Raw genomic sequence first — 27404 nt, forward strand, 5'->3', positions numbered from 1 at the left:
AATTACAAAGAGCTCTAGCTCCCTTAGAAGCATTCTTTCGGACTAGCTGAATTGAGTTAAATTGTCCTAAAATTATCTGAGGAATCTCCAGTCTTCGTTTATCAGGAGAGTTTCTGGTTACCCTTTGTATTTAAATCTCATAAAAACTTAATTGTTGATTACTTTTCTTTTAGCTTACCCAATCAAGCCTTTACAATCAAATTGAATATCATTGCGTGTCTATTTACTAATTAGTTTTAAATTTAGACTTGATCGTTAAAACCTTAATATTATAGTTTTCCTAATAGAAATAGAACTGTTACATGGAAGGATTCAGATAATTTTGGTACATATTTACAATTTATTTAAAAATTTGAAAAACGTGTAGTATAGGAGGTATTCGGGAAAAGTTTGGTATGGTATTATCTCAAAATGCATTTTGTCTACATTTAGGCAGCATATAATTATATATATTATATATAAGCGTATGATGATTTTTTATAGTTTTATGACACATGAGATTTTGGTTTAGGGAGTAGGCGAAAAATCTTGGTTAAATGGTATTTAAATGCATTCATTTTTTTCGAACCCTGAAAAAAATAATAAGTATTTTTGAAAAATTTAAATGCAGAATGAAAGATTTCATTATTACCGAGGGCCGAAAGTCCTTGAAAACTTCGGTAATCTTTATTTTAATAAGTTACAGAGGTGAACAAAAAAAGAGAAAATTTAGTGTGATTTTTAATGTCAAATATTTCACCCAAAAGAAACTTTTTGTTTATTCTAAGGGGCTTTCGGCCATCGACAATAATGTAATCTTTCATTCTGCGTTTAAATTTTAAAAAAATATTTATTAGTTTTATCAGGATTCGAAAAATATGAATGCATTTAAATAACATTGGACAAAAATTTTGCTCCTCCTCCCTTAAAAAATAACGAAAAAAGTAGAACTAAGTGAAAGGTAAAACAAGGTACCTAATTAAATTTAATTTTAAATGCTTGTGTATATCATAATATATTGATATTGTTAAAAAATCACATTAATTTGTTGTTCATTGATATGTGTTTTTATATTACCTTTTGGTGTAGTAATTTGTTTACCTTGTCTTTTAATTACTTTTTAAACTTTATTCTTTTATTTAAATTATGATTTATCGTATTATTGAGTTGCTCCTTTGCGATAATTCAGCATACCCATCTTGTCATTTTTGACCCATCTCTTGTCATTTTAAAGCGTCAGCCTAATGGTGGTCCGATAAATACTCAGCCTCTCTGGCCGATGGCGCCAATATCACAAGTGAACTCTACTGTCATGTCATTGTATTACATTACAAAGAGGACCGATGTAAAAATCTGAGCCGCATCGTAGTTTTGACCGCGTGTGTAAGCGGGTGTGTCTGGGGATTTTAGAAACATGCAAAAAGTGCAATATCAGTGGCAGATTTTACTCTTGTTTTTGGAAGGGAAATCCCGCAGCGAAGTCAAAGAGGGCTTAAATGTTGTGTACGGTGACTCTTCTCCTTACATGGCGACTATCAAAAATTGATTTAACTAGTTTCAATGTGATCACACGTCGGTTTGTGAAGGTGCTCCGAAAACGGGTACCACGGAGAATAATGTAAAAGCAATCCACGATCTCACATTGGTAGACCGTACACTGAAGATTAGCAAGATAGCTGAGACAGTAGACATCTCAAAAGATATCGTCTATCGACGCGATGGGTACCGCGTTTTCTCACTCCGGGCAATAAGAGCAACCATGAGACCATTTAAGAGCAGTGTCTTAAGGCTATTTAAGCGTAATCCAAATATTTTTCTGCGTTGGTTCATAACCATCGACGAAACATGGTTCCATTGGTACACATCAGAGACCAAGGAACAGTCGATACAGTGGGCGTCACCCCGCGGAACGGGCTCCGAAGAGGACAAAGACTGTCCAATCGTCCGGAAACGTGATGGCCCCCATTTTCTGGTATTCACAAGATGTAATCTATATTAACTTCCTAGAAAAGTGAAAAACAGTCACATTTTACTGTGCCACAATATTGGGCCGATTCGACGCCGTATTGCAGAAAAAACAACCCCAATTGGGGAAGAAAAAGTACTCTTCCACCATGAGAATGCACCGGTTCACATTTCCGTCATCGCGATGGCCAAATTAGTCGAATTGGGCTATACTGCTGTCCCATCCACCATATTCTCCAGATTTGGTTCTGTACGACTCTTTTTGTTTCCAAACTTAAAAAAGTCACTCGCCAGGCAGAAATTTAAGTCGAATAAGGAGTTCCTCACCTCCACGGTGCCTACTTTGCAGACCTCATAATAAGTCGAATAAGGAGTTCCTCACCTCCACGAAGCAGACCTCGAGAAAAGGCATTTTTCAGCCGGGTTAAAGAAGTCGAAGGATCGCTGGGTCAAGTGTACAGAGCCAAAAAGACTAAGTTCAGAAATAAATCACTACTTTTCAAAAATGTTCGTTTTTTTCTTGAAGGCTAGGTACTTATCGGACTGCCCTAGTACATTTCTATCTGGATCCATAAGTATATTTTTGACAGTTGACGTGTTTGGAAAAATGACTCGTATGGAGAAAATGACTTTCATTATTACATTAAACATTATTATTTGATAAATAAAATGGCGAAGGAAACTAAAGAGAGGCTACATAAATAGTATGAGACTAATGCTTCTTCCGACTATACAGTCAAATTTTCGTTTGGTGAATTTCGTAGTGGCCGTATAGTGAAGGAACATAAATTGGGAGAGACCATAAGAATTAGTAAAGATTACAGTAGGTAGTCATATTTAAATGAAGTTCTGAATATGAAAAAATTATCCTGCTATGAAGCGAATCCGTTGGACTTTTGGCATCGATTGGTAATCGTTGGAGAAACCTGGATTCAATACTACATATTATATACCAGAGAACAAAATAAACGCACGGTAGTGGATTGCAATCGAAAGAATTTCTCCAAAGCCACCAAGAGTATCTCAATGGGTCGGAAAGGTATTGTATTTCGGGATAGCAAAGATATGATCTGAAAGGAATTAATTGACAGCATATCTTGAAAAAGGTACAAGTATATCAATAGTTAATATCATTTTGTATTATTGGACAAATTAAAGCAGGTACTCAGAGGGAAGCGGCCTCATATGCAGAAGAAAGAATAGTATTTCTCCAAGACAATGCACCGGTTTATAAGAGCGTTATGACAATGGCAAAAATCCATGAGTTGGGCTTTGAATTGCTTTCTCATCCGGCTTATTCTCCTGATTTGGACCCCATCGATTATTATGTGTCCCCAAATTTAAAGAGATAGCTCTTAGATAAAAAAAAAATTAGCTCAGACTAAGAGATAAATGACGACACAATCGCTTATTTTGCACAGCTTCTAGAATCATATTCGGACAGCATAAAGCTTTTGGAAAATCGCTACAATCTTTGTATTGAGCTAAAAAGAGACTATATTAAAAAAATAATAAAAAATAACATAGACATAGGCATCTATCTAAAACAATTAATTAAACTAACCAAACAAAATAAGATAACATCATTAGGAGCATTCACATGATTTGGACAATGTTAAGTAGACAAAGTAGAGTACCGGGGCAGGTGATAACACGATAGGTAGATAACATGATAGATATGTCAAAATAAGATATATAAGATAGAAAACAGAAATGGAAGATAAAATACAGGAGCGTCATTTGAAATTTTGATTGGGGGGGGGGGCAAGCATTATAATATACAATACATTATATATGATGTAATGATGAAAATTGATGTATTTTTTGTAAATTTCAGTCATTTTCAGGGCCGGGGGGGGGAATGCCCCCCTGCCCCTATCAAATGACGCCCCTGATAAAATATATCTAGTAAAATTCCACAAATTAAAAAGAAGTGGCTAGGACTTGTAGCAGAACAAGATGGAGAAAATGAGACCAAAATCGTAGTAGGAGAAATCTATAGAAAAGGTGGCTAGATGATATCAAAACAAGAGTAGGTAGATATTGACATCACCCAAATTTAAAAGGCCGATGAGAAGATTCTGTGACCAATGATACTGGCACATTCGCCAAATTTTAGAATGTGTACTTCATTCGCCATAATTTAAAACGCCCAAAAATACTAAACTAACAAATCGATCAGTTTTTTTTGTATACTATTTACTTGTTTTATGAAATTAAGTTTTTTCTCTTGCAGTTTGTAAGACTCGCCAACAACTTTGCATTTGTTGACAGACACAGCCGGTTAAAAATACAAACGATAAAAGTTGTGACTTAAGTCATGTTATGTTTCTTAGTTAGTATTTACCTATAGTTTTAATTTTTATAGATTTAGTTGTTCAAATAGTTAAAAACTATATTAAAAAGCCTAGGAGGAGTAAAATTAGAACCAAAATGCATTCTGGTAATCTATTTCTACATAAAAACTTGAAATTGGTCATTTGTTTATTTTAAAATTACAGAGTTTGTCTACCTTTCATGAGATAATAACAATATTACTATACATTTTGGAAAGCCTACCAATTTTTCTGTATTTCAAAAACAGATAATAACATTTAGGTACTTGCTGCTAACCTTGAATAGACCACGTGTTACATCATGTTTAGCGATGGAGTGTCATGCGTCATTACTTCAAGCTTAGGATGGTAATAAAATCTTCGTGAGCTGAAGGATAAGGAAACAATAGCAATAAAGGCAACCGCATTGCTGACCAACTAGTTAGGAACGAGACAGGTGAAAGACTCTTAGGACCTGGTGATAATTTTGGTTGGTCAACTACAATAGTCGCGGAAATTGCCAAATGTCACTGCTACACGCATACCTTGAATGTAATTCGTTCAAGAGTGAGGACTTGCCAGAGAAACTTTAAGAAACCTTGAAAGGTAAGTATCAAAGAAGTATTTGAGAATGATTTGAGGACAGGTCCTAGAGCTCTTAATTTAGTTTCGGGATAAGAATATCCCCTTTTATAAGTAGAATTTTAGGAATTGATAACACTAAATAAAGATGGAATATAATGAAAAACGGCACTAAATAAAGATTACTGAAGGTAATCCTTCAAGGCAAAGTATTCGGAAAGCAAGGAATTGGGATGGATAAAACCTAAGGAAATCAACAGCAGCAACAACAACTAATCTATTTAAAGCATCAGTTAATAAAATAATTAGAGCCAGAATGATCGTCAATATTCTAAACGAATAGGCACCAAGAGAAGAAGAAATAAAGACGAAATTTTACGAGCACGTTATATTTAAAGTAATGATTACTGTTTCTTATTAAATATAATAATATTAAATTTATTTCAATTAACATGGTAGACCTTCCAAGTTTTGTTAACCTAAAAAGTGCCTTAGTAATAGATACACACAATTTCATTCCACATCCAGTTTTTACCAATCTACATATTTACTATTTTTGCAGTGAGGTAAAAGTTATTCCAAGTTATATCTTATACCAAGGTACAGAAGTGAAGATGAATCTAGAACCAGCTAAATAAGTATGTTTTTGAGCTTTAGGTCGTACAAAAATATATCAGTTGTTTGATAGACTTTTTAGGCCTTAATATATAAAGTAGGTAGATTGTAGAAGTATTTTAAAGTCGGTAAAAAGTTATATGCCACATTTATACATTTTTTTTTCGTTTAAAGTATTTCATAACTGAATCCATCGATTTTGGTATGTACAGCCTACAATATACTAAATAAAGAAAATTGGACACATATTTCATAATATATCCAGATATGTTTTTTTTTAATTTTTAGAAATTTACAATGATCTATACTCCTACCCAACAGACGGAGTAATCACCTGAATAAATCACAATATTTCTTCAAAATACCTTAACGCACGACCTTCTACACAATACCTATAACAAAGTATTCGGTAACTGGTATTATCAGCATTGTGTACAAGGCCGTGCGTTAAGGTATTTTTAAGAAATATTATGATTTATTCACTTGATTACTCCGTCTGTTCGGTAGACGGAGTATAGTTATAAATATAGAATTTACTAAAGAAAAAATATTTATCCAAAAAGTAAAAAGAATTAACAATCAAATATTAAACCATTTCTATTTCTTAATAATAAGTAAAAAAATCGACAAAGCAATACATCAATTAAACAAAGTTGAGTTTATTTTTTCACACTTCACTTGAAATAAATACTTTAAACTTGTACATAAAATAAAAAAGAAGTGCTACAAGAAAAAATATTATTTAACAATAAAAATGCCTTTAAGAGGTACAATATTAATAATCATATAGTAGATAATAACATAGGGCTTCTTAATAAGCACTATGCATAATTTTCATCACATAAAGTAAACTATTGTGATGACGGTCCTGACCACCGAACAGACGCGGTGTTTCGAGATTCGACTATGCAATTGTTCAGGTGGGGTCGAGTTCTAGAGACTCTACCATATCTGTGTAGTAAAGGCTTATTCATATTCCAAATATGAATAAAACGGAATTTTCCTGCTTGCCCCTGAATAACAAGCAAATAACAGACGAGCCTGAGGCATATTTCAATAACAAACTGCTACGTTTTCACCCATATCTATCCGAAATATCTGGGCATCACAATACATTGTCATTAAAAAAGCATTTAGAAAACAATACCGCCAAAATAAATACTCAAAATAACATCCACCACAAATTACGCAGAACATCTCCACCACACTCAGAACAACAGCCCTAAGTCGTGTCTACTCGAGTACTGTGCTCTAGTGTGGCTGAGCAGCACCCATGTAACAAAGATCGACACCAAACTCAAACAAACCATAAAGATTACCAACACATGGATTAAAAGAGGAAGGGAGAAAAACAACTTAAAATAATCTGCTATGCAGACGACGCAATACTAATCTCTCAAAGTGAAGATGATTTACAACGTATGCTGCACGAATTTAATATAACCGCTAGAAAATTTAACATGTTAATTTCCCCAAAAAAGACTAAATGCATGGTTATAACAGCAGATCTAATAAGGTGTAAATTAGAGCTGGAGGGTCAAATAATAGAACAAGTCATGGAGTTTAAATATCTAGGCATCACACTATGCAGCTATGGAAAACTCGAAACAGAATTGGAAGATCAGGTAAATAAAGCAAACAGAGCCGCAGGTTGCCTGAATGAAACAATATGGAGAAATAAAAACATCGGAAAAGAAGTGAAAGGCAGAATTTACAAAACAGTCTTCAGACCAATAATGACATACGCGGCAGAAACACGACCTGATACAGAAAGGACAAAAAGAATGCTAGAAACAGCAGAGATGAAAACATTGCGAAAAATCGATGGTAAGACGCTATGGGATAGAGCTAGAAGTGCAGATATACGAAGGAGATGCAAGGTGGACAACATTAATAACTGGGTGAAAAGCAGAAGAGTAGGATGGAACGACCACATAAGCCGAATGACAACAAATAGAGTAGTAAGGACGGCGAGAGACGGTTCCCCAATAGGAAGACAATCAGTGGGAAGACCACGAAAAAGATGGAATGACAACTTACTGGAGGCACATTGAAAAACAGACAGAGTAATGTCTATATAAAAAGAAGAAGAAGAAGAAGAAGAAGAAGAAGAAGAAGATGGATTAAAAGAACTCATATCCCATGGTTCCCTGTTTGGGTAATATTATACCTACAGACATCCGTAGAAAATAGTCTCCTAAGGGAATATAAACATAATGTCAATTGCACTATCCATTGTCGGATGTTTCTTAGCCACGATAAACTTTTCCTTTCTAGTCCGCTCTTTCCCCCGATCTTTCTTTTCACTATTAGTTGAGCATATTCAGTATGTGGCCTAGGTATGATGTTTTTCTATGATGTATGATTTCACTATGTTGAGAAGTTCTCGTTCTTTGCCTACTCTATGCAGCACTTCTTCGTTTGAGGTATGCGATGTCCATGAAATTTTAAGGATTCTCCGGTAGATCCACATTTCAAATGCCTCCAATTTATTTACGGCCGCTGTTCTAAGGGTCCACATTTCAACTGCATAGAGAAGAGTCGACCAAACGTAGCATTTTGATAAACGTAGTCGAATTTCGAGCTTTATTCGAAAATCACATAGCAGTTTTTGATTTTTACGAAAGATTTTCTGGCCTGTTATATTCTTCATCCTATTTATAGATCAGAATTTATAGGCTGCTATTGATCCAACACCCCAAGTACTTAAATTTACTTACATTCTGATTTTTGCGGGTTGACATCACCTTGATTTTTAATGTTTATTTTCACGTTGAATTGCTCACAGATCGAGTTGGTCTTGTCGATGAGTCATTGTAGATCCAAGTCTGAATCCGCAATCAACACCGTGTCATCAGCGTATCTGATGCTATTGATGTTTACGCCATTCACCTTTACTTCGTCCTTGGAATTCTACAGTGCCTCTTTAAATAGAAATTCGCAATAAAGATTAAAAACAGAGGTCACAAAACACATCCTTGTCTAACTCCCGTCCTAATTTCTCCTTCCGCGGACGTGGAACCTTCAATCTTAATTCGGGCGTTTTGGTTCCAGTATAAGTTTTTTAGTAGTTTGATGTCTTTTCCATGTAAACCGACTTCTTGTAATCGCTCTAATAAGATCGTGTCTTACTCGTGACCAAATGGACAATTAGATGTAAATATCAGGATCGAATTGTGTTGTAATGTCCCTTTGTCAGCTTCTTCTCGATCGACGATGGTAAATAAATGTTGGAAGTGTGGAGTAAAAATATGGTTTTATTGACAGCTACTGAGTATTACACTATAGATGTTCTTCAGGTAACTTTCTATAATAGACTGCGACCCAAAATAGTCCCTTTGGCTAATTTATAATCTCGTTAAAATATACAATTCTTCAATAAGTTGCATGACAACAGTAACGAACTTTCAAGTCTTTTGAAAGTTTACAACTATAGTTTATTGAGGAAACTATTGCAACATGTACTAAGAAATACAATTGGAAATACGTTGTAGCATTTTTGGACAAGAACTAGTAAACTGAACAGGGATTCTCTCGTTCCCACACCGGCTCTGAATCCAAACTGATGGTCTCTAGTCTCTGATGATTGTTTCGCACTGTTTATAGATTTGGTTAAATACGACTTTTAATAGGTCTTTTACTGAGTGACTCATAAGGCTTATCAGACGGAACTCATGGCAGTGTTGTTAGTTTGGCTTCTTCTGTAGTGGGATGAATATCGATTCTAGCTAGTCTTGGGGCATTTTTCCTGTATCATAAATACGATGGAATAAAAAGACAAATATTTCGATTTCCTGGGCTCTTATTTCTTTTGAGTTGATTATGGTCATTTATAATTTTATTTCAGTTCTCAGAATTTTCGGTCCTTCATTGTTATTGTCCGTTTTTCTGGTTCTTTATGTATGCTGTTAAAAAGATCTTTGATATGGCTTTCCCAAAAAGGTAACCTAAATACTAATTACATAATAGAGCTACAAAAGAGAGTAAATATGAAATATCTAAAGCTAAAGGATTTACCAAACATTACACGATATATCCTACAGATATGTTACCTCAATAATGATCACATATTGCTTTGTCTAATTTTTTTACACCTTAAAATACACCTGAATGGCATATAAATTTTATTTGCAATCTTATAAAATAGGAAGAATATACTCATAACTCAATTGTTTTACGGGAAGAAAAAGAGAGCCTACACATTAGTTTGTGATTCAAATCCCATTGATTTGCTCCGCTACAGAATGTGAAGATTCTCGCAGTTTTTAAACTTGGAATCTTCTCTTCCGAATAGCCACGTGAACATTTGGCGGGCCTTCATGCTAGCTTTGACCATCCCTCTGCTTTTGTACCATTGTTGCGTATGCCCGCTTTCATCGAAGTTGTGCACTTTCAGTCTGATTTGGGTCAATATTCCTACCAAGAGCTCGTCTACGTTGTGGTTGATGCCTACAGAGATTTCTATGAATTTTGCCCGGTACGTGCAAGCTAGGCATTTGCCATCTGAAATACACAAAAGATAAGTTTAAATATTATGTTAAACATTATTATAGAATATTATGCAACGAGCATTTAATGCCAACCATTATGATGGGAGTATGAGGAATACAACAAAAGCCGCTTAGCGGCAATATCAAAATGGCAATCAAATGCGAGTAGTATAGATGATTTTTTCTATGATCATTCTTAGCAAAATACATATTCAAATTTATTTTTTTTTCAACACAAATAACTTAAGTAGGTAGTTATAGGATCAACTTAATTATTTTGTTGATATACACACCAGCAAAATTAAAGGAACACCTTAAAAAATTGACATGTTTGATATCTCGGATTTCCTAAACCAGTTGTCCGATTTGAGTGATTTTTTTAGTATGTTATAGCCTTATCATTTAAGAATATCGGTGTAATAATATTGTTGCTAGACAGGTAAAGGTCAAAAATGAATCAAAAAATAAAATGTTAAGAAAGCCTAAGACTATAATTGAGTTTTAATTTCAATATTTTGTATATTCGCGAATATTCCACAGGGTGTTCCTAACTTTAAAGAAAAAACACCGTACTCGGTTGGGAACACTCGGTATAAAATGACATTTACCTGTCTAGAAACAACATTATTACACCGACATCTTTAAATAATATGGCAATAACATACTAAAAAAAAAACACTCAAATCGATCAGGTTTAGAAAATTCGAGACATCAAACATGTACCATTTTTAAGGTGTTCCTTTAATTTTGCCGGTGTGTGTATTTATATTTTAAATATTATTATTATTATTAAAATGAGGCGATAATTTTATTGCGCTGCTTGATGAGGTTCCTGTCGACCATGGTGAATTTGCTTGTGAATCAATTTACTTATTAAATTGGTTGTATTCGAGGGAATTTAAAATTTGATTACCTACAGGGGACATTAGTGTGACAAAGTCCAATTACCCGTTTTTCGTAAGAGATACGAAAAAAAGTTATTTAGGTAAAAGTTGAAGCACAGATAGGACCACAATTTAAAAATATTTTCAAATATACAGAGGCGTGCGTATTGACAGGGTGACACAAACTTATGTTTTTTTAAATGGAACACCCTGTATATTTTTATATTTTTGGATTCTCCTCAATGTCTCCTTTCTTACAAAATAGAATTTTGTAATATTATACAAGGTAGTTTAAAAGATAATTACGTTTTTTTGTTAATTTCGTAGCAACATTTATACCCTGTAGAATTGTAGTGATTTGACATCAAATTTTTATTTTATGTTCAAACGATTTTTAATATAGTCTACTACCGACGAGGATAAACGGTCTGGATTGCAGCCTGCTCAATTCCGTTTTCGCCTTCAGAAAACTCGCTTTGTCTGTTACTGAATAAAGTACGATAAAAGCGTCTGGGGTGATTTGAGACCCCTCATCCTCTGCTTCTTCTAGGATGATCTTCGTTTAGCAATTTTCTAAAGTACTCATATAATCTTTGCTTTATTTCAACATCGGCTTTAAACACTCATCTATCCGCACAGTTAATTTTCTACTCGTGTGTTAAGTCTATTGAGAACTTTTCCCTACTTTAGCAATGCTATATAACTTTTTCAACCCCTCGAGTATTTCCAACTCTTCATACAGCTAAGCAGATGATCTTTCCTTAGCAGTAGCTACAACGCGCTTTGCTTTCCTCTTAGGTATGTTGTATATATCCTTGTTAACCTTATCTTCCTCCTTTTTAAATCTGCCATACCTCTTTCTAGTCTATTTCTTCTCTCTAACCTTCTGTTGCACTTCATCGTTCTACCACCAAGTTTCTTTGTCCATAGGAGGCCCCCACCAAGTTTCTTTGCCCGTAAGAGGCCCTATACCAGATGGATTTCAAGCTCTTTCCGAACTCTACTCATAAAGACTCTTGCAAATGCTTATCCTTCTGCTACCATCACTTTACTCTCTGGTATCCTACTTGATCTCTTTCCCATCTCAACTTTATCCGGCACCAGTATCACTGGTCTATTCATATAAACAGTCCTATCAATCGCGACTTAAAAATGTAGACTGTCAAAGAGATCATAACCAAATATGTTAGCAAGGATGAACACTATCTGTTTCAACATTATGAATGTTGAGGCAATCTAACTTTTAATGTGGATTAGAAATAATACTTTAGACAAGAAAATCTTTTGAGCTAGTGCATTGAAAATCAGTGAATGTAAAAGTAGTGCATAGTGCGGATTAGTGAAAAAGCTAAAAAGTTATAATAGTAATTAGGCTAGTCTCTACAGAAATATTAGTGAATGTCTATAGTTTCAAAGACCACATTCGAATAATTAAGTTAGAAAAAAAGGTACATTGACTTATCTGATCAGACTATAGTTACTCAATTTTTTTTTAGAAAAAATCTGATGTACTTATGTCAAACGATTTTTTATCAAAATTATTTGATATATCCAACTTCGATGAGCATGGTTCATTCTGGTACACTCTGTATACTAGACTCATAGTGCAAAGAACCGATTTACCTCTAAAACACATAATCTCGTCTTTGTTCTTAATCTTAAATGTTCCTCTGTCTTTGGCATCAAAGACTAGATATGTGTTTTGTTCTTCGGACCATTCTACTAGTGCCTCTCCATTTTCATCATTTGTGGTGTACTTCCACATTTCGTGGTGGCTGTTGAAGTAGCCGAAGAAGATGTATATAGTAGAATGTGGATGAGTCTTTAGCACTTCTGGGTTCCATGTAGTGGCTGGAGGATTATATATGTTAACTACGGTAATCTCTTTAATTTTGGTGATCACTTCATGTATATTATTCTCATTGTAAGCAGAAAGCAGGAAACCATTTTCTATATTGCTGCGAATATATTGCTGCGGCTCCCAGTAAATTGTAGCCAGGTATCTTTCCCCTTAAATTAAGCTGGACTTTGTCTTCAGTATGGGTCTCTTGTATGACAGCCAGGTCAATGTCGACAGCTGTAGGATTTTTTGCAACACTTGGAATTTTGCTTTGCTTGTGTCCTCGATTGCAGGTGACAAACTCGGATACACGGTCCGAGATATCTAGTCAGTTGGTTCTCAGAAGAACCTTTATTTGGTCCCATCGTATGTTTACGTATAAATAAGATTTCTGTTTGTGATCTGTGATGTTGGCAGGAATTTTTTTCGCTCGTCTGCCGCCAAGTTTTGCTAGTTTATTTAGTGTTACCCAGGGTTCACCACGTCAGAAATAGTTCCATCCATCCATGGTGACCTAAAAATAGAGACAGCTGAAAAGATGATAGTCAGTTATGCCAGCAAGAATGAACACAGCCAGTTTCAACATTGTGAATGTCCAGGCAGTCTAACTTTTCGACAACGCTGAGTAGAAATAATACTCAAGACCAGAAAATCCTTTGGAACTAAAATACAGTGTGTGTAAAAGCAGTCCATAATGCGGCTTAGTGAAAGCTGTAAAAAGTTATAATAGTATGCAGGCTAGACTTTATAGTATAGGAACATTAGTGAATGCCTACATTTCCAAAGACCACATTTCAATAATTTAAGTTAGAAAAAACGGTCATTTGCTTATCTGATCAGACTACAGTCACTTAAGTTTTTTTTTTATAAAAAAATGCGGTATTTATGTCAAACGATTATTTTCAAAAGATTTATGTCAAAATTATGTGATATAACCAACTTCGATAAGCGTGGTTCATTCTGATACACTCTGTATACGAGACTCATAGTGCAAAGAACCGATTTACCTCTAAGACACATAATCTCATCCTCCCTCCATCACACTTTTTTATTACCGCTCAAAATAATCTTACCTTGTGTCGACACCGCTCTGCTCCTAGCCAAGTCGATTTTATTGGCGACGAGGATAAACGGTCTGGATCGCAGCTGGTCAGTATCCTGCAGCCTGCTCAATTCCGTTTCCGCCTTCAGAAAACTGGCCTTGTCTACGACTGAATAAAGGACGATAAAAGCGTCTGGGGGGTGGTGGATCTTGTCGACAACGTCCTGCAGCAAAAAATAAGGGTTTCATGCGTGAGTGACAATAGAGCCGTAGGGCTATAGATATCAAAAAATGTTTGATGACAGAGATGAACGCAAGAGGCGTAATACTTTGTTTTTTAGTTTAGTTTGTACGCTTCGATATAAAGGTAATTTTGTTTGAAAGCAAAAAAAGTATTGTATAGGTATAGTATATTTCACGAATTTGCAGCCGTTTTGGATTATCGCTAGACTCTCGAGCCATGGCCACTCGTCACTCACTGTACAGCATAAGAAGTACAAAAGTAAATTTATCTAGTAATAAAAATATGAAAGAAGTAGCTTCTAAATTAAATAAAAAAAAAACATTTTACAATATTTTTTACGGTATTAATAAAAAGTGATTTATAGTAAATCCTCTTGATATAATTCATGTGAACTGCACATTTTACGCATACGGAAGGAGGTGTCTAATTCAACACTTCAGATGTATAATGCTCCAGGGTAATAAGCTAGAAATAGACCATCGGGACACTCAAAGATCTAGGTAGTTGACTACATTTTTAGTTATTGTAGACCTCTAGGAAAAAAACCTACCTGTTTCCTGCCTAGAGTTCGCGTCCGTTTTTTAATTATTAACAATTTAGTACAAAAATCGCAATTTTTTCGATTTTTTGCACCCCATTCAAAAGCTAAACAATTGACACAAAATTACAAAATTTAATTTTTTAGAACATTAAAAAACCTTCAAATTGCCGATTTTTGAAAGTTAAAAAGTTAATTTGTTGCTACGCAAACTGCAAAATAAGTGAAAATCGTTATTTGTTAATAACTTTTACTAAAACTACCTTAGAATTTTAGTGTTTCACCCAAAGTTGGTTATTGGGGTACTTAACAAACCCTGAAAATTTGAGACCGATCCATTAATTAGTTTAAGAGTTAATTTAATGTTTTATCCCAGAGACCTTTATTTTGCAATAACATAAGACAGAAAAGAATGAAGATAGGGCAATTCTGCGTAAACCAAATGAAAGTAGAAAACTAATGTTATCAAAATGCACTAAAAAAAAAAGATAAAAAATTATCTAATATAGTCAAAAATCCTAATGCCAAATTTGTGAAATTTTGTAATTTATAAACATTTAGAATAACTTTAAAAATATTGTCCTAAAAAAAATAATTTTAAATATTAGAAAAGCTGATACTTTACACGAATTTTTAAAAATGTAGTTCAATTGGTGACTAGTCGTGGTAAGTGAAGGGGGAGCTGGGAGCCGACAAATGCACTAGTTCAAAAACTAAAAAAGGCAACTTAAAACTACTATCATTTTCTATATCTCGTTCTTTTTTAATTTGTATGTAATTTTTCTGTACATTACAAATATGCAATTTGTCTAGACATTTATTAATTAATAAACAGTCTAATTTGTTTAAGCAATTTTTGAAAAAATTAATTTTTCCCAAAAATCCATGATCGTTATTAATCATAGAAAAAGTTAAGGCATACTTTAATAAATAAATTATCTTTAATAAATAATTATCTAATAAAAATCATTTATTTATTAAAGTGTAGTTTAACTTTGTCTATGATCATTAATGAGACTATAATTTAAAAAAAAATAGATTTTTGTAAAAAAAATATTTTTTCAAGAATTGTTTAAACAAATTAGACTATTTATTAATTAATAAATTTATAAACAAATTGCATATTTGTAATGTACGTAGAAATTACTTACAAATTAAAAAAGAAAGATCAAAATCCATTGAGTTGATCCGGAGATACAGAAAATTACATTAGTTTGAAATTGCTTTTTCGGTATTTTAACTCGGTGGATTTGTAGGTTCCTCCTAGTAATCGTTTGAACTAAATTTTTGAAAAATCGTAGAGGGTGCTGTGAAGGTGCAATGTTTGTGCAAATTTTTTAAGAAAAAATACAAATCCCATTCTTTAAAATGGCATTAATGAGATTCCTTAATTATTATAAACAAATTAGCTGTGAATTAAAACAAGAATGTGTGTGTACTTTGTACGCACGTAAGAAGTTATACTTCTACTACATATTATGTGATTTTTAAGAAAATACCAAAAATTTAAAAAAATAAAAGAATAAAACGCACACAAACACATTGAAAATTGCCACAAAGAAAAAATGATTTCTGAACGATAATAATTGTTGGCAAAAATTTTAAATACGCATTTTCTGAAAAAAAAAATTATATAACAAATATACTTACAATCATAACATGCATAAAAAAATAAAAAAATAAAACCTGCATCGGGAATTGAACCCGTGAATTTCGTGGGACTTTGATTGGTAATCGAAGCGTAGACTCACTCGTCCAATCCCACATTATTTATCATGTGGAAAAATACGGTAACTGAACGTTTTACTATTTGACAGTTGTTTTGAAAATTAAATTATGTAGTTTAAATTTTGTGGAAGAAAATATAAAAATATAACAAAACAGTAAAAAAACAATATATTAGATGAAGATTGGTAGAACTTTTGTTGGTAATCAAATTAAGTATGTAAATCAAAGCATTACATACCTACTAGATAAATAAATCTACGCCAAAAAATCATAATTTAAAAATAAAAATCGAACCTAATTTGGGATTTCTCTCTAAAATCCGCATTCTTGAGAAAATAAATGTATGTATTTCAACCTAATCCAGATGTATAATTACAATATGATTATAATAAAAACTACTCACCAAATTAGAATGAGTTTTCCTTGTCCAAAATAGTCCAAAAGTCCAAAAATATAGGTTTATGAAAACTATTTAAAAAGGCAGTATAACTATTAACTAACTTTTGTTTGTTGTTTCTTTTCACACAAATTTTAAAACGCAACAACCATAAATAATCTAACTACAGCTGTGCCACAGCCGCCATATTGAACAATTTTTGACATGTCATTTGAACATCCAATCAGAACAAAGTTATAATGCGCATGCGCCCGGTCGCTAGGTTTCACCATATAAAAAATTCACCCTCTATCGCCGGTAAAAAAGTATAACTTCAAAAAAAACATATGGCTAACTTTGTCCCAAATGAACCAAGGCTAAATTTTTTTATTTGAAAATTCGTGTTAAAATAATTATCTTTTCGAATATAATATAAAAAGATTGTTTCTACGGACAACATTTTTAAAGTTATTCTAAATGTTTATAAACTACAAAATTTTAAAAATTTGGCATTAGGATTTTTGACTATATTAATTATTTTTTTTTAACTTTTTTTAATACATTTTGAGACTATCACTCACTATTTTCATTTGGCATACTCAGAATTGCCCTATCTTCATTATTTTCTGTCTTATCTTATTGCAAAATAAAGGTCTCTGGGATAAACAAATAGAATAACTCTTACACTAATTAATGGATCGGTCTCAAATTTTGAAGGTTTGTTAAGTACGCCAATACCCAACTTTGGGTAAAACACTAAAGTTTTAAGTTGGTTTTAGTAAAAGTTATTAACAAATAACGATTTTCACTTATCTTGCAGTTTGCGTAGCAACAAATTAACTTTTTAACTTTCAAAAATCGGAATTTTGAAGGTTTTTCAATGTTCTAAAAAACTGAATTTTGTTAATAATTAAAAAACGGACGCGAACTCTAGGCAGGAAACAGGTAGGTTTTCTTCCTATAGGTCTACAATAACTAAAAAAGTAGTCAGCTACCTGGATCTTTGAGTGTCCCGAGAAAATCCTTATTACTTTTGATTAAAATAAAATACGTTCAACACACGTAGACGTTTCGGAATACATTCAGCTCACCTGTTCCTATGGGTACCTAGTTATTCCCCGTTCAACGCACACAGAATGACCACTAATGGATTTCTGTTCGGTCTTTCATATCGTCAGAGAAAATATAAGAATATATTTTGTTGAATGGATACATAACCCTACTCCAGACGATAAGAGTATATTATCGTCACAATTGCTCTACTCCTGCAAATTGAGTGAACAGTTAAAAAAAGAATATTGGATGCTTGATAGTCACATCGAAGCAATTAACCCAGTCATTTACAATCTGAAGGAAGATATCGACAACAGTGATTCTAAGTAAATACGGATCTAATTCTTGATTACAATGTAACGTAATATATGCCAGGGATGGCCAAGTTCCTTGATAGTCGGAGCCATTTTTCAAAATTTGAAATTTTTCGCGAGCTGTAATTAAACAATTATTGAAAACGTGTAAAAATGTATTAAATTTTTCTCCCAGTGTTTGGATTTCACGAATCTTAAGAGGATCGGTACGTATTTTCGGCTGCAATGCAATTCAAATGGGGATTCATTTTTTTCGAATCCTGAGAAAACTAATAAGTATTTTTGAAAGATTTAAACGCAGAATGAAAGATTACGTTATTAGCGAGGGCCGAAAGTCCCTGAGAACTTCTATGATGTTTATTTTAATAAGTTACAGGGGTGAAAAACTAAGAGAAAATTTAGTTTGATTTTTAATTTCAAATATATCATTCAAAATAAACTTTTTATTTATTCTAAGGGACTTTCGGCCCTCGGTAATAATTTAGTCTTTCATTCTACGTTTAAATTTTTCAAAAATATTTATTGGTTTTTTCAGGCTTCGAAAAAAATGAACACAATGCTGTGGTAATATTTTCCAAATCTATCTTTGTCTTACAACGCACTCAGCCGAATATAATATTGTCAGCATATATTGTCAGTCAGACATTGACAATCAGTGACAATTTTAAATATTTGACATTGCATCGGGAATATGTTGAGTTAGACGCTGTGAGCTCGTACGTAGAGGGGATATTTACAAATTCGCGAACGCCAGTAGTGACAAGTTTGTAAACGTTTACCGGAAATTTGACATAAATGTCAAAGTGATTAATTTAAAATTAAAATTAAAAACATTAATTATAAACAATATTAGTTGGTCAAAGCTGTGGTATATATTTTTACCTTAAATATACTTACGTTTTAAATACTGAATTTAAGTTTTTTTAATGTTCCGTAATATCCAATTAATTAATCTAGTTCCGTAATAAATAATCTATTATAATCTTAGCGCCATCTACACGATTATTGTGAAAGTATCCGAAGTAAGAAATTGATATTTTATCAATAGAACGTCAAAATGATTAGAAAAATCTTAAAAAAATCGATTACAATTTAATTACTTTTTTGCGTTGTAAATATTAAGCGATAACAATTAAATAATAAATTTAAAAATTACCAGTAAAAGTTGAATTAGTAACCGCTAGGAGCGACACCAGCGAAGCTCAGAGCCTGATGGCGCTAAGATTATAATAGATTATTTATAATTAGATATTACGGAACATTAAAAAAACTTAAATTCAGTATTTAAAACGTAAGTATATTTAAGGTAAAAATATATACCACAGCTTTGACCAACTAATATTGTTTATAATTAATGTTTTTAATTTTAATTTTAAATTAATCACTTTGACATTTATGTCAAATTTCCAGTAAACGTTTACAAATTTGTCACTAATGGCGTTCGCGAATTTGTAAATATCCCCTCTACGTACGAGCTCACAGCGTATAGTGTATTTGATAAATAATTGATTTAAGACGTGAACTTAATAAAAAGTTATTTATTGTGTATTATTTGTGGAAGATCCAAGCAGAGAATACATCAGGATAATATATTCTGTGATCTAAGTATTTTGTTGTTAAAGATGTTCAAAATTGTAAGCGTTCCATAACAATATATTATTAAAAAATCACTTTAACACTTTTCCTCTTTTCTCGATTGAGTATTAGTCTTTGTTGTAGAAATAAATTATTACAGTCACTGAATACATAGTTAGTGAAAAAAATTATCACATTTATTACCTGAATTAATAATTTGCAATTATAAAAATAACAGTTATCCAAGAACATTCAAAACCCATCTCTTTAAATTAATGATGACATTTTCAAGTAGAATGACATTCTAGTAATGTTTACATATCCATACTAGTGTGAATTTTACTACACGTAATTTGCCGTGTAAAGACAGAAAAAGTAGAGATACACGTAAAATATTTGCGAATTATGTACCCATAGCCTTAAACCAGATAGTTGTTTCAAATGTAAAACAAGATAGTTGTTGCAAATGTGCAAATAATAATTCTATAAGCAGCTTTTACTAGTTCAGGATACTTCGATTCTTCATCACCCTTCGATCTTTTTTTGGGCGGCCTACTGACCTTCTATCTCCCAAAAAACACTGTCTTTAACATTCTGTTTTCCTCTGATATTACCTCATGACCTGCCAATCTTATCTTAGCTTTTATATGTCTGACGATGTGTTCAGTACCATACAGAGTCAAGAATTCAGCATTACGGCGCCTTCTCCACTCTCCTGTCAATTCATCTCTTTGAGACCCAAATATCATTCTGAGTACTTTCATTCATTTCAAATACCAGCAGTTTATTTATTTCTCACTGATGTATAGTCTACGTTTCACTTCCATATGTCAGAATTGCGCGAATAATTGACATGTACAGTCTAAATTTATATTGTCTTTTTAGCAGCTTAGATCTCAATAAGGATGATAGAGAGTAAACTGCTCTATTCCCATAGATATAATAACAAGTAGATTAGGCTAGGTCCGAAAAATAGCGTAACGCGGAGCAGTTCAGGTCGGTGGTCTATCTCTCTCTCTACCAGCGCTTAGCTTTCTCTCTCTAGCATATGATGGCCGCCGCCTCTGTGTTTGTGTCGTTCCATTACTCCCACCTCTTGGTAGATACGCTCACACTCACACGACAGACAAAGATAGCTAGACCACCGTACTTGATATTGGCGTTACACCCCGATGCATTGAGTGGCATATTATAACTAGCCTGGTCTATTGTTAACATGTCTCTGTCTATTCCACGCAGCTATTCTTGCTGAGACGTATTTTTATATGTGGTTGTCATCTATAATTACCGCACCTAATCTAAATTTACAATCAAGATGCAGTAGAAATAAACAAAACAAGACACGTTAAATGCTACTAGGACCACTCTCGAATCATAATTTACAATGTATAAACTTTGGAGTTCATGGTTTGGGATTTACAATGTATATACTGTTGTATATTTTTTTTTGGGAAAAATTTAATAAATAAATTTATATCAGAGACCACGAAATTATAGATTTTCATCGCCCTGTATATGACCAAAAATTGTAATAGGATAATTTAGTTAGTAATCAGTGTTTTCGCGGAAAAGTGAAATCGTTAAGAAGGTGGTCTTTCTTAATAGGTTTTTGAAGGGACTTAAACAATGGTGCGGTCAGATTAGACAATACCGTTTATTTCGCTTTGCAATGGACAATAAGACATTTTATAAAAAATTCAAAGAAGGTTAAGCGGTAAACAAATTTATTGAGTTTAGAATGTAAGGTTTTTTGTTTAGCAGTTTGAAACAACGAAAGTAATTTGATGTCTCCGAGAATTTAACAAAATGGAACGTTGTATACAAATTAAATTGGTTCTTGAGAAATGATAATATGGGTAGTGGGTAGAAAGGATGTTTTGTGATTGGTGGAAAATGATAGATGGAAGGGATGAGCGTGTTGAGTCTGATTTTGAGGAGAGAAAAAATAGGCACTGTGTAATGAATATCTGGAGATAGCAGTCCAGTTTTTGAAAAGTAAGAAGTCAATGTAAAGTGGTAAAGTTGGCCTTTGAGAGCAGAATCGAGTTGAAATGAAATCGTTGACCGAGTGAGAAGTTAATTTTCCTTGGGTCCGAGGAAAATTCCTGTTTCTGTCTAGAACGGGTAGCCGATTGCACAAGATATCGAGCAGAGAGAAAACTGAGTCAAGAATTCGAGCGAGTCCTGTTTGTTTTTTTGAGAAGCAGTTTGGACGAGAGGGACCTTTCGCAACATCCTAAGAGTATGTGTGGGAGAATAGAGGACGACGAAATCCGGGAAAAGAAGGCGAGAAGAAACAAAAAGGTTAGTCAAATCATTTGTGAAACGGAGAGAGTTTGTTTATATCCACACCATATTTGCTTAATTTTTGTATTGAACAGTTCTATAACATAATTAGTCATTCCACATTTTAAAGAAGAAATAAGTAATCAATTCAAAAGGAGAAAAGTAACTTTTATTAAATTTTGTAAGAATAAATAACGAAATATTTAAATCATTTTTTTTTTGTTGAAACAGAGGAGATATCAGAATTAAAGCTTAATTTATTAGATGAGAAATAGTTGCAACAAATCTAAATTTTTAGCATATTTTAAAATCTTATGTTTATGGTATATTGGATAAATAAATCATATTTTTAATATTTATATGACATTGAGTGTGTTTAATTTCCCTGTATTGTCCTGGATGGAGTAAGCAACTAGAGAAACCAGAAACCACAAACCAAAGGTAAAGCATCAAAAATAAAAGAGCCCTGAGAATCAAGTTTACTAGAAAATTTAATTTAAATCTGGTTTTGTTTTACATAAGCAGTAATTAAAATAATTGAGTATTAAATAAATTAAGAATTTGCTCATCAATCTCATAAAAAGAGAGAATACAGAGCATAACAATACATTATAAATTATAAATCGGGACTGCTCCTAGTAGCAGTTAACGTGTCTTGGTTTGTTTATTTCTACTGCATCTTGATTGTAAATTTAGTAAAGATATTTAATCTTTTTTACTGTTTCGAAGTTGGGGTTATTATTAGTTATGTTCTGTTTAACTCTTGGTATTAGATTTTTGGTTACTAGCATGTATTTTGTCTTCCCTTCATTTATTCGAAAGCCCAGACTACTTGTTTCTTCTTCGAGTTGTGAAAACATCTCTCTCACGTCTCTTGTAGGATTAGCGACTGCACCTAGATCGTCAGAAAAGGTTAAAGTAAGGTCGTTTTAACCTACATTATAAGTTAGAACCGTATTTTTGCCTGTCTTCGACAGTAATTAAAATATTGGGAGAACTTGCTATTAACTTTCTCATCACGGCGGACCGTTTAGTCAAAGCTTTCATCCCTAATTCCAAATGGTCACAAATTCGTGAAATAGACCATAATACAAAACGTCCGTACGTTGTAAATTAGTGAGCTTCGTTGTTTGATCAAAATTGCATTATATGTTAACTCTCCGCACTGGAGAATCTATTTTAAAGTTCATCAAGCGTAATGATGAACAAACAGACACGATGTGGGAGCAACAATGATTATTTTGTTTTAATTAAATGAGTGGAAAGAAAGATACAACCAACTATTGAAATAGCCGCGATACCAGTGTTTTAGTTTCAGTTACATACTGAATATTTACTGATATTTTTAATAAATCTCACGTTTTTCGTAAAAAGCAATATACCATTACCAACAGAAGGGGGTTTATAATGAAACAGCAACAGTTTTAAATTTATGTCTCTTTAGTACTTTGTTAAATAGCAAGATTAACTATTTAGATGGGGAATAAGCCACAATTAAATTGAAGAAAATAATTTTAATAACGTTTCGACGCCCAAATCGGGTGTCGTTGTCAAAATACAAAATACTACTAAATTAAACAAAAATGTTGTTGCTTAGTAAAAAATTCTTCTAATAATTTATTTAATCTGACTCATATATATCGGCAATTCAGACAATAATTGTGGCGGATATTCTTGAGTTGAACTATCTTTCAGTAAAGTCGTCCCAGGAACGCCACTCATAAATATTGGCAATATCATTTTAAAGTCTTATACTTTAAAATGTATAATATTATGTCTGAATTGCCGATATAAATAAGTCAGATTAAATAAATTATAAGAAGAATTTTTTACTAAGCAACAACATTTTTAAGCTGAAGTAGTTTTCAATCCTAATAGCAATATTAATGATATTTAAAAATATTAAAATATTACTAAAAGATTTTTAAAGTGAAAACTTATTGGTCCATTTTCTTGGTAAAACCTCCATGGCTTCTAAAATTTGCAAGCCAGATGGATGCTGAAGCGAAGAAGACAAGAGGGAATTCAAAAACTTACAATTCACTACCCCGTCTGTTCAGCTGGTAAATTCCAACAGAAAATGAACCTAGTTACTCAAAGAAGTAACGACCAATATAAAAATAAAATACAAAAATTCCATTTTTATTCAATTGCAATGCGAAGGCAAAACAATCTTATTTTTCAATTTGAATACGGAGCGCAGTCCAGCCCTCTGAATCGACGATTTTCGACTCTTTTCGACTCAATTTAAAAATCCTTTAGTAATATTTTAATATTTTTAAATATTATTAATATTGCTATTAGGATTGAAACTACTTCATCATTCAATTGCCAGATGAGACGCTAGTCACCTAGTCCATTCACGTCAGTTGAGGTGTAGGGGATGAACTCTCGGTGTTGGTCAATTGGAGTATGGAGTAGCAGGCCTACGTTCTCTCCGATGAGGCTCCAACAAGAGTCGAAAATCGTCAATTCGTCGAAATAATACCAAACATGACCCCCACGGAGAGGGGTGAGGGGTAAATTTAAAATTTTAAATACAAATCCCGCGATATTTCGCAAAATAAACATTAGATCGAAAAACTGCAAAATACACTTAATCAATATTATTGAAAAATCTATCGAATGGTACCAAACACGACTCCCCCACGGAGGTGGGGTGGGGGTTACTTTAAAATATTAAATAGGAGCCCTAAATTTTTATTCCAGATTTGGATTCTATACGTAAAAATAAGCAACTTTTATTCGAAACATTTTTTCAAATTATGGATAGATGGCGCTATAATCGGAAAAAAGTATTGTTGAAAATGGAAAATTAAATTAAAAAATGGCAAGAGCCCACTAAAATGGAAAACTTTACTTAACTTTTTTTGGATTTAGGCCCTACACTTTACAACCCAATACGTCCCCAAAGCGCTCGAGTGACTACACATTTAGCAGACTTCGCTCCCCTACTATTGGATGTTTCTTTCAGGGCCCAGAATTCACTGCCATAGCATGTTATTGGTCGAATTAAAGTTTTATAGATTCTCATCTTTGGATCAATAGGGGGTCCACTTTTATTTGGATGGTTTGGTTATTGCACTGCCATTTAATTATCATTAAATAATTCATTTAATTTGTAACCCTTGTACAATAGAGGCATGTACAGTACATTAAATCGTTAATATAATTTCAGAGTTCTGTGGACTGTATGTTTTTAGGTTGCTGGTTTAAGGTAGATTAGAGAGGGATTATGATATACAAACAATATTATAAGTTTCTAAAAAATCTTACTCAAGTCACTTTTCACCATTCGCGCTTCGATCAGCGTTACATATGCCGGTTTCACACACGGTTTGCTTCTCGTACGAGGTTTAATTGTTTTAGCGAATTAGCGGTTTGTCAATATCGGATTAGCGTCTTTACTATTTTATAAAGAGAAATAGCGTTTGTTTAGCGATAAATAAACCCAGAGAAAGGTTCGCGATAATAGTTGAACCCAGAGAAATGTTCGAGTACTGAGACAGGTGTTGCATTCGAAAGATAATACAAGACAAGGTATATTTGCACGTCTGTTGCCTTTGGTGGTCAACAGTGCAGAGAGAGAATGTTCGTTTGCAGTCACAAAATGTCTCAGCAAATTGTCTGTATTGGGTAGGTATGAAACTACGTACTAATTTTTGGTCAGGGTAGCTTAAGCATTATGTAAATCTAAGGATTGTAATTATACAAATATAATATTTTTTTGCATATGAAAAAATTAAACAAGCCTTTTATAATTAATACTGTAAAATCTTATACTTATCTATTTATCTCTAAAGAACAATTCATAAATCGTATTCTCTCAGCCACTGCCACAGGAGTTGAATGGAGGAAATAGATAAAACTGAGATAATTAAAGGTAAAACCCTCGGGAGCCTATTGAAATCTCTCACGTCCCACAATTAGAACACTATGGTATTATTACATTTCTATTCTTACGGAGACGAAGAGCGATATTACAGTAACTTTTGTGTCGTATACCTACTCAAAGCTTCTAGCATAATGGGAAAATGTTTAATAATACCGTGAATTAAAAGTTAAAAATGCTTATTTTTGTATCACAAAAGAGCGATGATAGAAAATGTCACCGTTATTATTTAACTTTTATATAAGTTAGTCAGATGAAATCATGATTAGTCTTTGTTTAAAAATTTAAAGCAAAATGACGTATACCATTATGAAGATGAATTACAGTAAAATATAAACCATGACCATTATGACCAATCAACTTGAAGAACTATAGAAAAAGTAAAAGAGTATAAATATATATCTTGGACAAATTACTAAATAAAATATAGAAAATCATACTGAAGGAATAAAGAGAAGAATAAGATTGGCCTGGGAATCATTCGGAAAACTGTCTTATATCCTTAAGAAGAGAAAATACACCCAATGCCTGAAAACAAGAGTTTTCAATCAATGTATACTCCGTGCCGCTCAGATAAGGCTCTGAGATTTGGATGTTTACAAAGGAAAATATAGCAAAGACAGAAAGATTGGTGGAAAGACAAATGCTAAACACTCAACTAATAGAAAAGAAAAGAAACGAATGGATCCGCAACAACCCAAAAGTGAGAGATGCCTCAACCCAAATAGCAAAGCTTAAATGGAAGTTCGCCGGAAGTACTCAGTAGCAGGGCCGCGTTTAGGTCAAATGACGCCCTAGGCAATTCTCTAGTAGCCGCCCTTCAAACATGTACCATTTTTGCGAAAAAAATATGCAAGCTATTTTGCTATTTTATATTTTAATCAAAAGTTATTCGGGTTAAAAAATTGTAATTTTTCGATATTTTGAAAGTTCAACCGCGTTTATCTCGAAAACTATGCATCCTAATAAATAACTTGTAACAACATTTTTTGCTTAGAATGACCCAAAAAATAGAAAAAAAAAAGGTTTGTTTTGCTAAGAATTGTTGTTATGTAATTCCTCAAGTTCTTTGTCTATATATACTGTATAATTTTTTTTTAACATTTAATATTTTTTACGCCTGTTATTAAATATATTTTTGCTAAGTTGTACAAAGAATAGCTGGTTTGATGACTTTGTACAAACATTTTTTTAACTGATATTTTTCGTTTTTTGTATAACATTTTTTCATCTCTCGCAATTTTCTCAAAAAGAAGTTGCTTATTTCATATTTAAAGTAAAATAATTTGGTGCACTTTACAGACTAAATCTTAAGATTTAAAAAAAGACCTTTAAAATTGTAATATATCCGTTTAAGCTTGAGTAATATCCTCTTAAATTGGTAGTAATTCTGTAAAACTACGAAGTTTTCAAAACGTACATTTTTTGAGACACAATATAATTTGAATTAAAATTTTGAGTTTTTTTTTTAATAAAGCGTAGTTTAGTAAGATGTTTGTAAGCTAAGTTGTGTTAATTTGAGAGTTTTGTAGGTAAAATTGTATTAGTTACACATTTTTAAATCATTTTAAAACAAAATTCATGCAATTCTCACTTTCCGCTCACACCGTACATATGACCATAATTTTTTGTCTTTTTATTATAACTGTAAGATAGCCTTAATGTTTTTCTTTCATTTTCAACTTG

The 27404-nt window shown here is 32.8% G+C and overlaps 1 protein-coding gene across 1 annotated transcript in view; it reads right to left on the bottom strand.

Moving 5' to 3' along the window:
- Positions 1-334: 334 nt before the first annotated feature.
- LOC126885265 (GTP-binding protein REM 1) overlaps positions 335-27404 on the bottom strand; it is a 779234-nt gene continuing 752164 nt past the window's right edge. Inside the window, exons 5-6 of the mRNA XM_050651752.1 lie at positions 13744-13936; positions 335-9959 (exon numbers count right to left, since the gene is read on the bottom strand). Of these exons, the coding sequence (XP_050507709.1) occupies positions 9694-9959; positions 13744-13936 (459 nt within the window). The 3' untranslated portion in view covers positions 335-9693. The remainder of the gene's footprint in view (positions 9960-13743; positions 13937-27404) is intronic.

The sequence above is a fragment of the Diabrotica virgifera genome, chromosome 5, assembly GCF_917563875.1.
Source record: "Diabrotica virgifera virgifera chromosome 5, PGI_DIABVI_V3a".
NCBI classification, from domain to species: Eukaryota; Metazoa; Arthropoda; class Insecta; order Coleoptera; family Chrysomelidae; genus Diabrotica; species Diabrotica virgifera.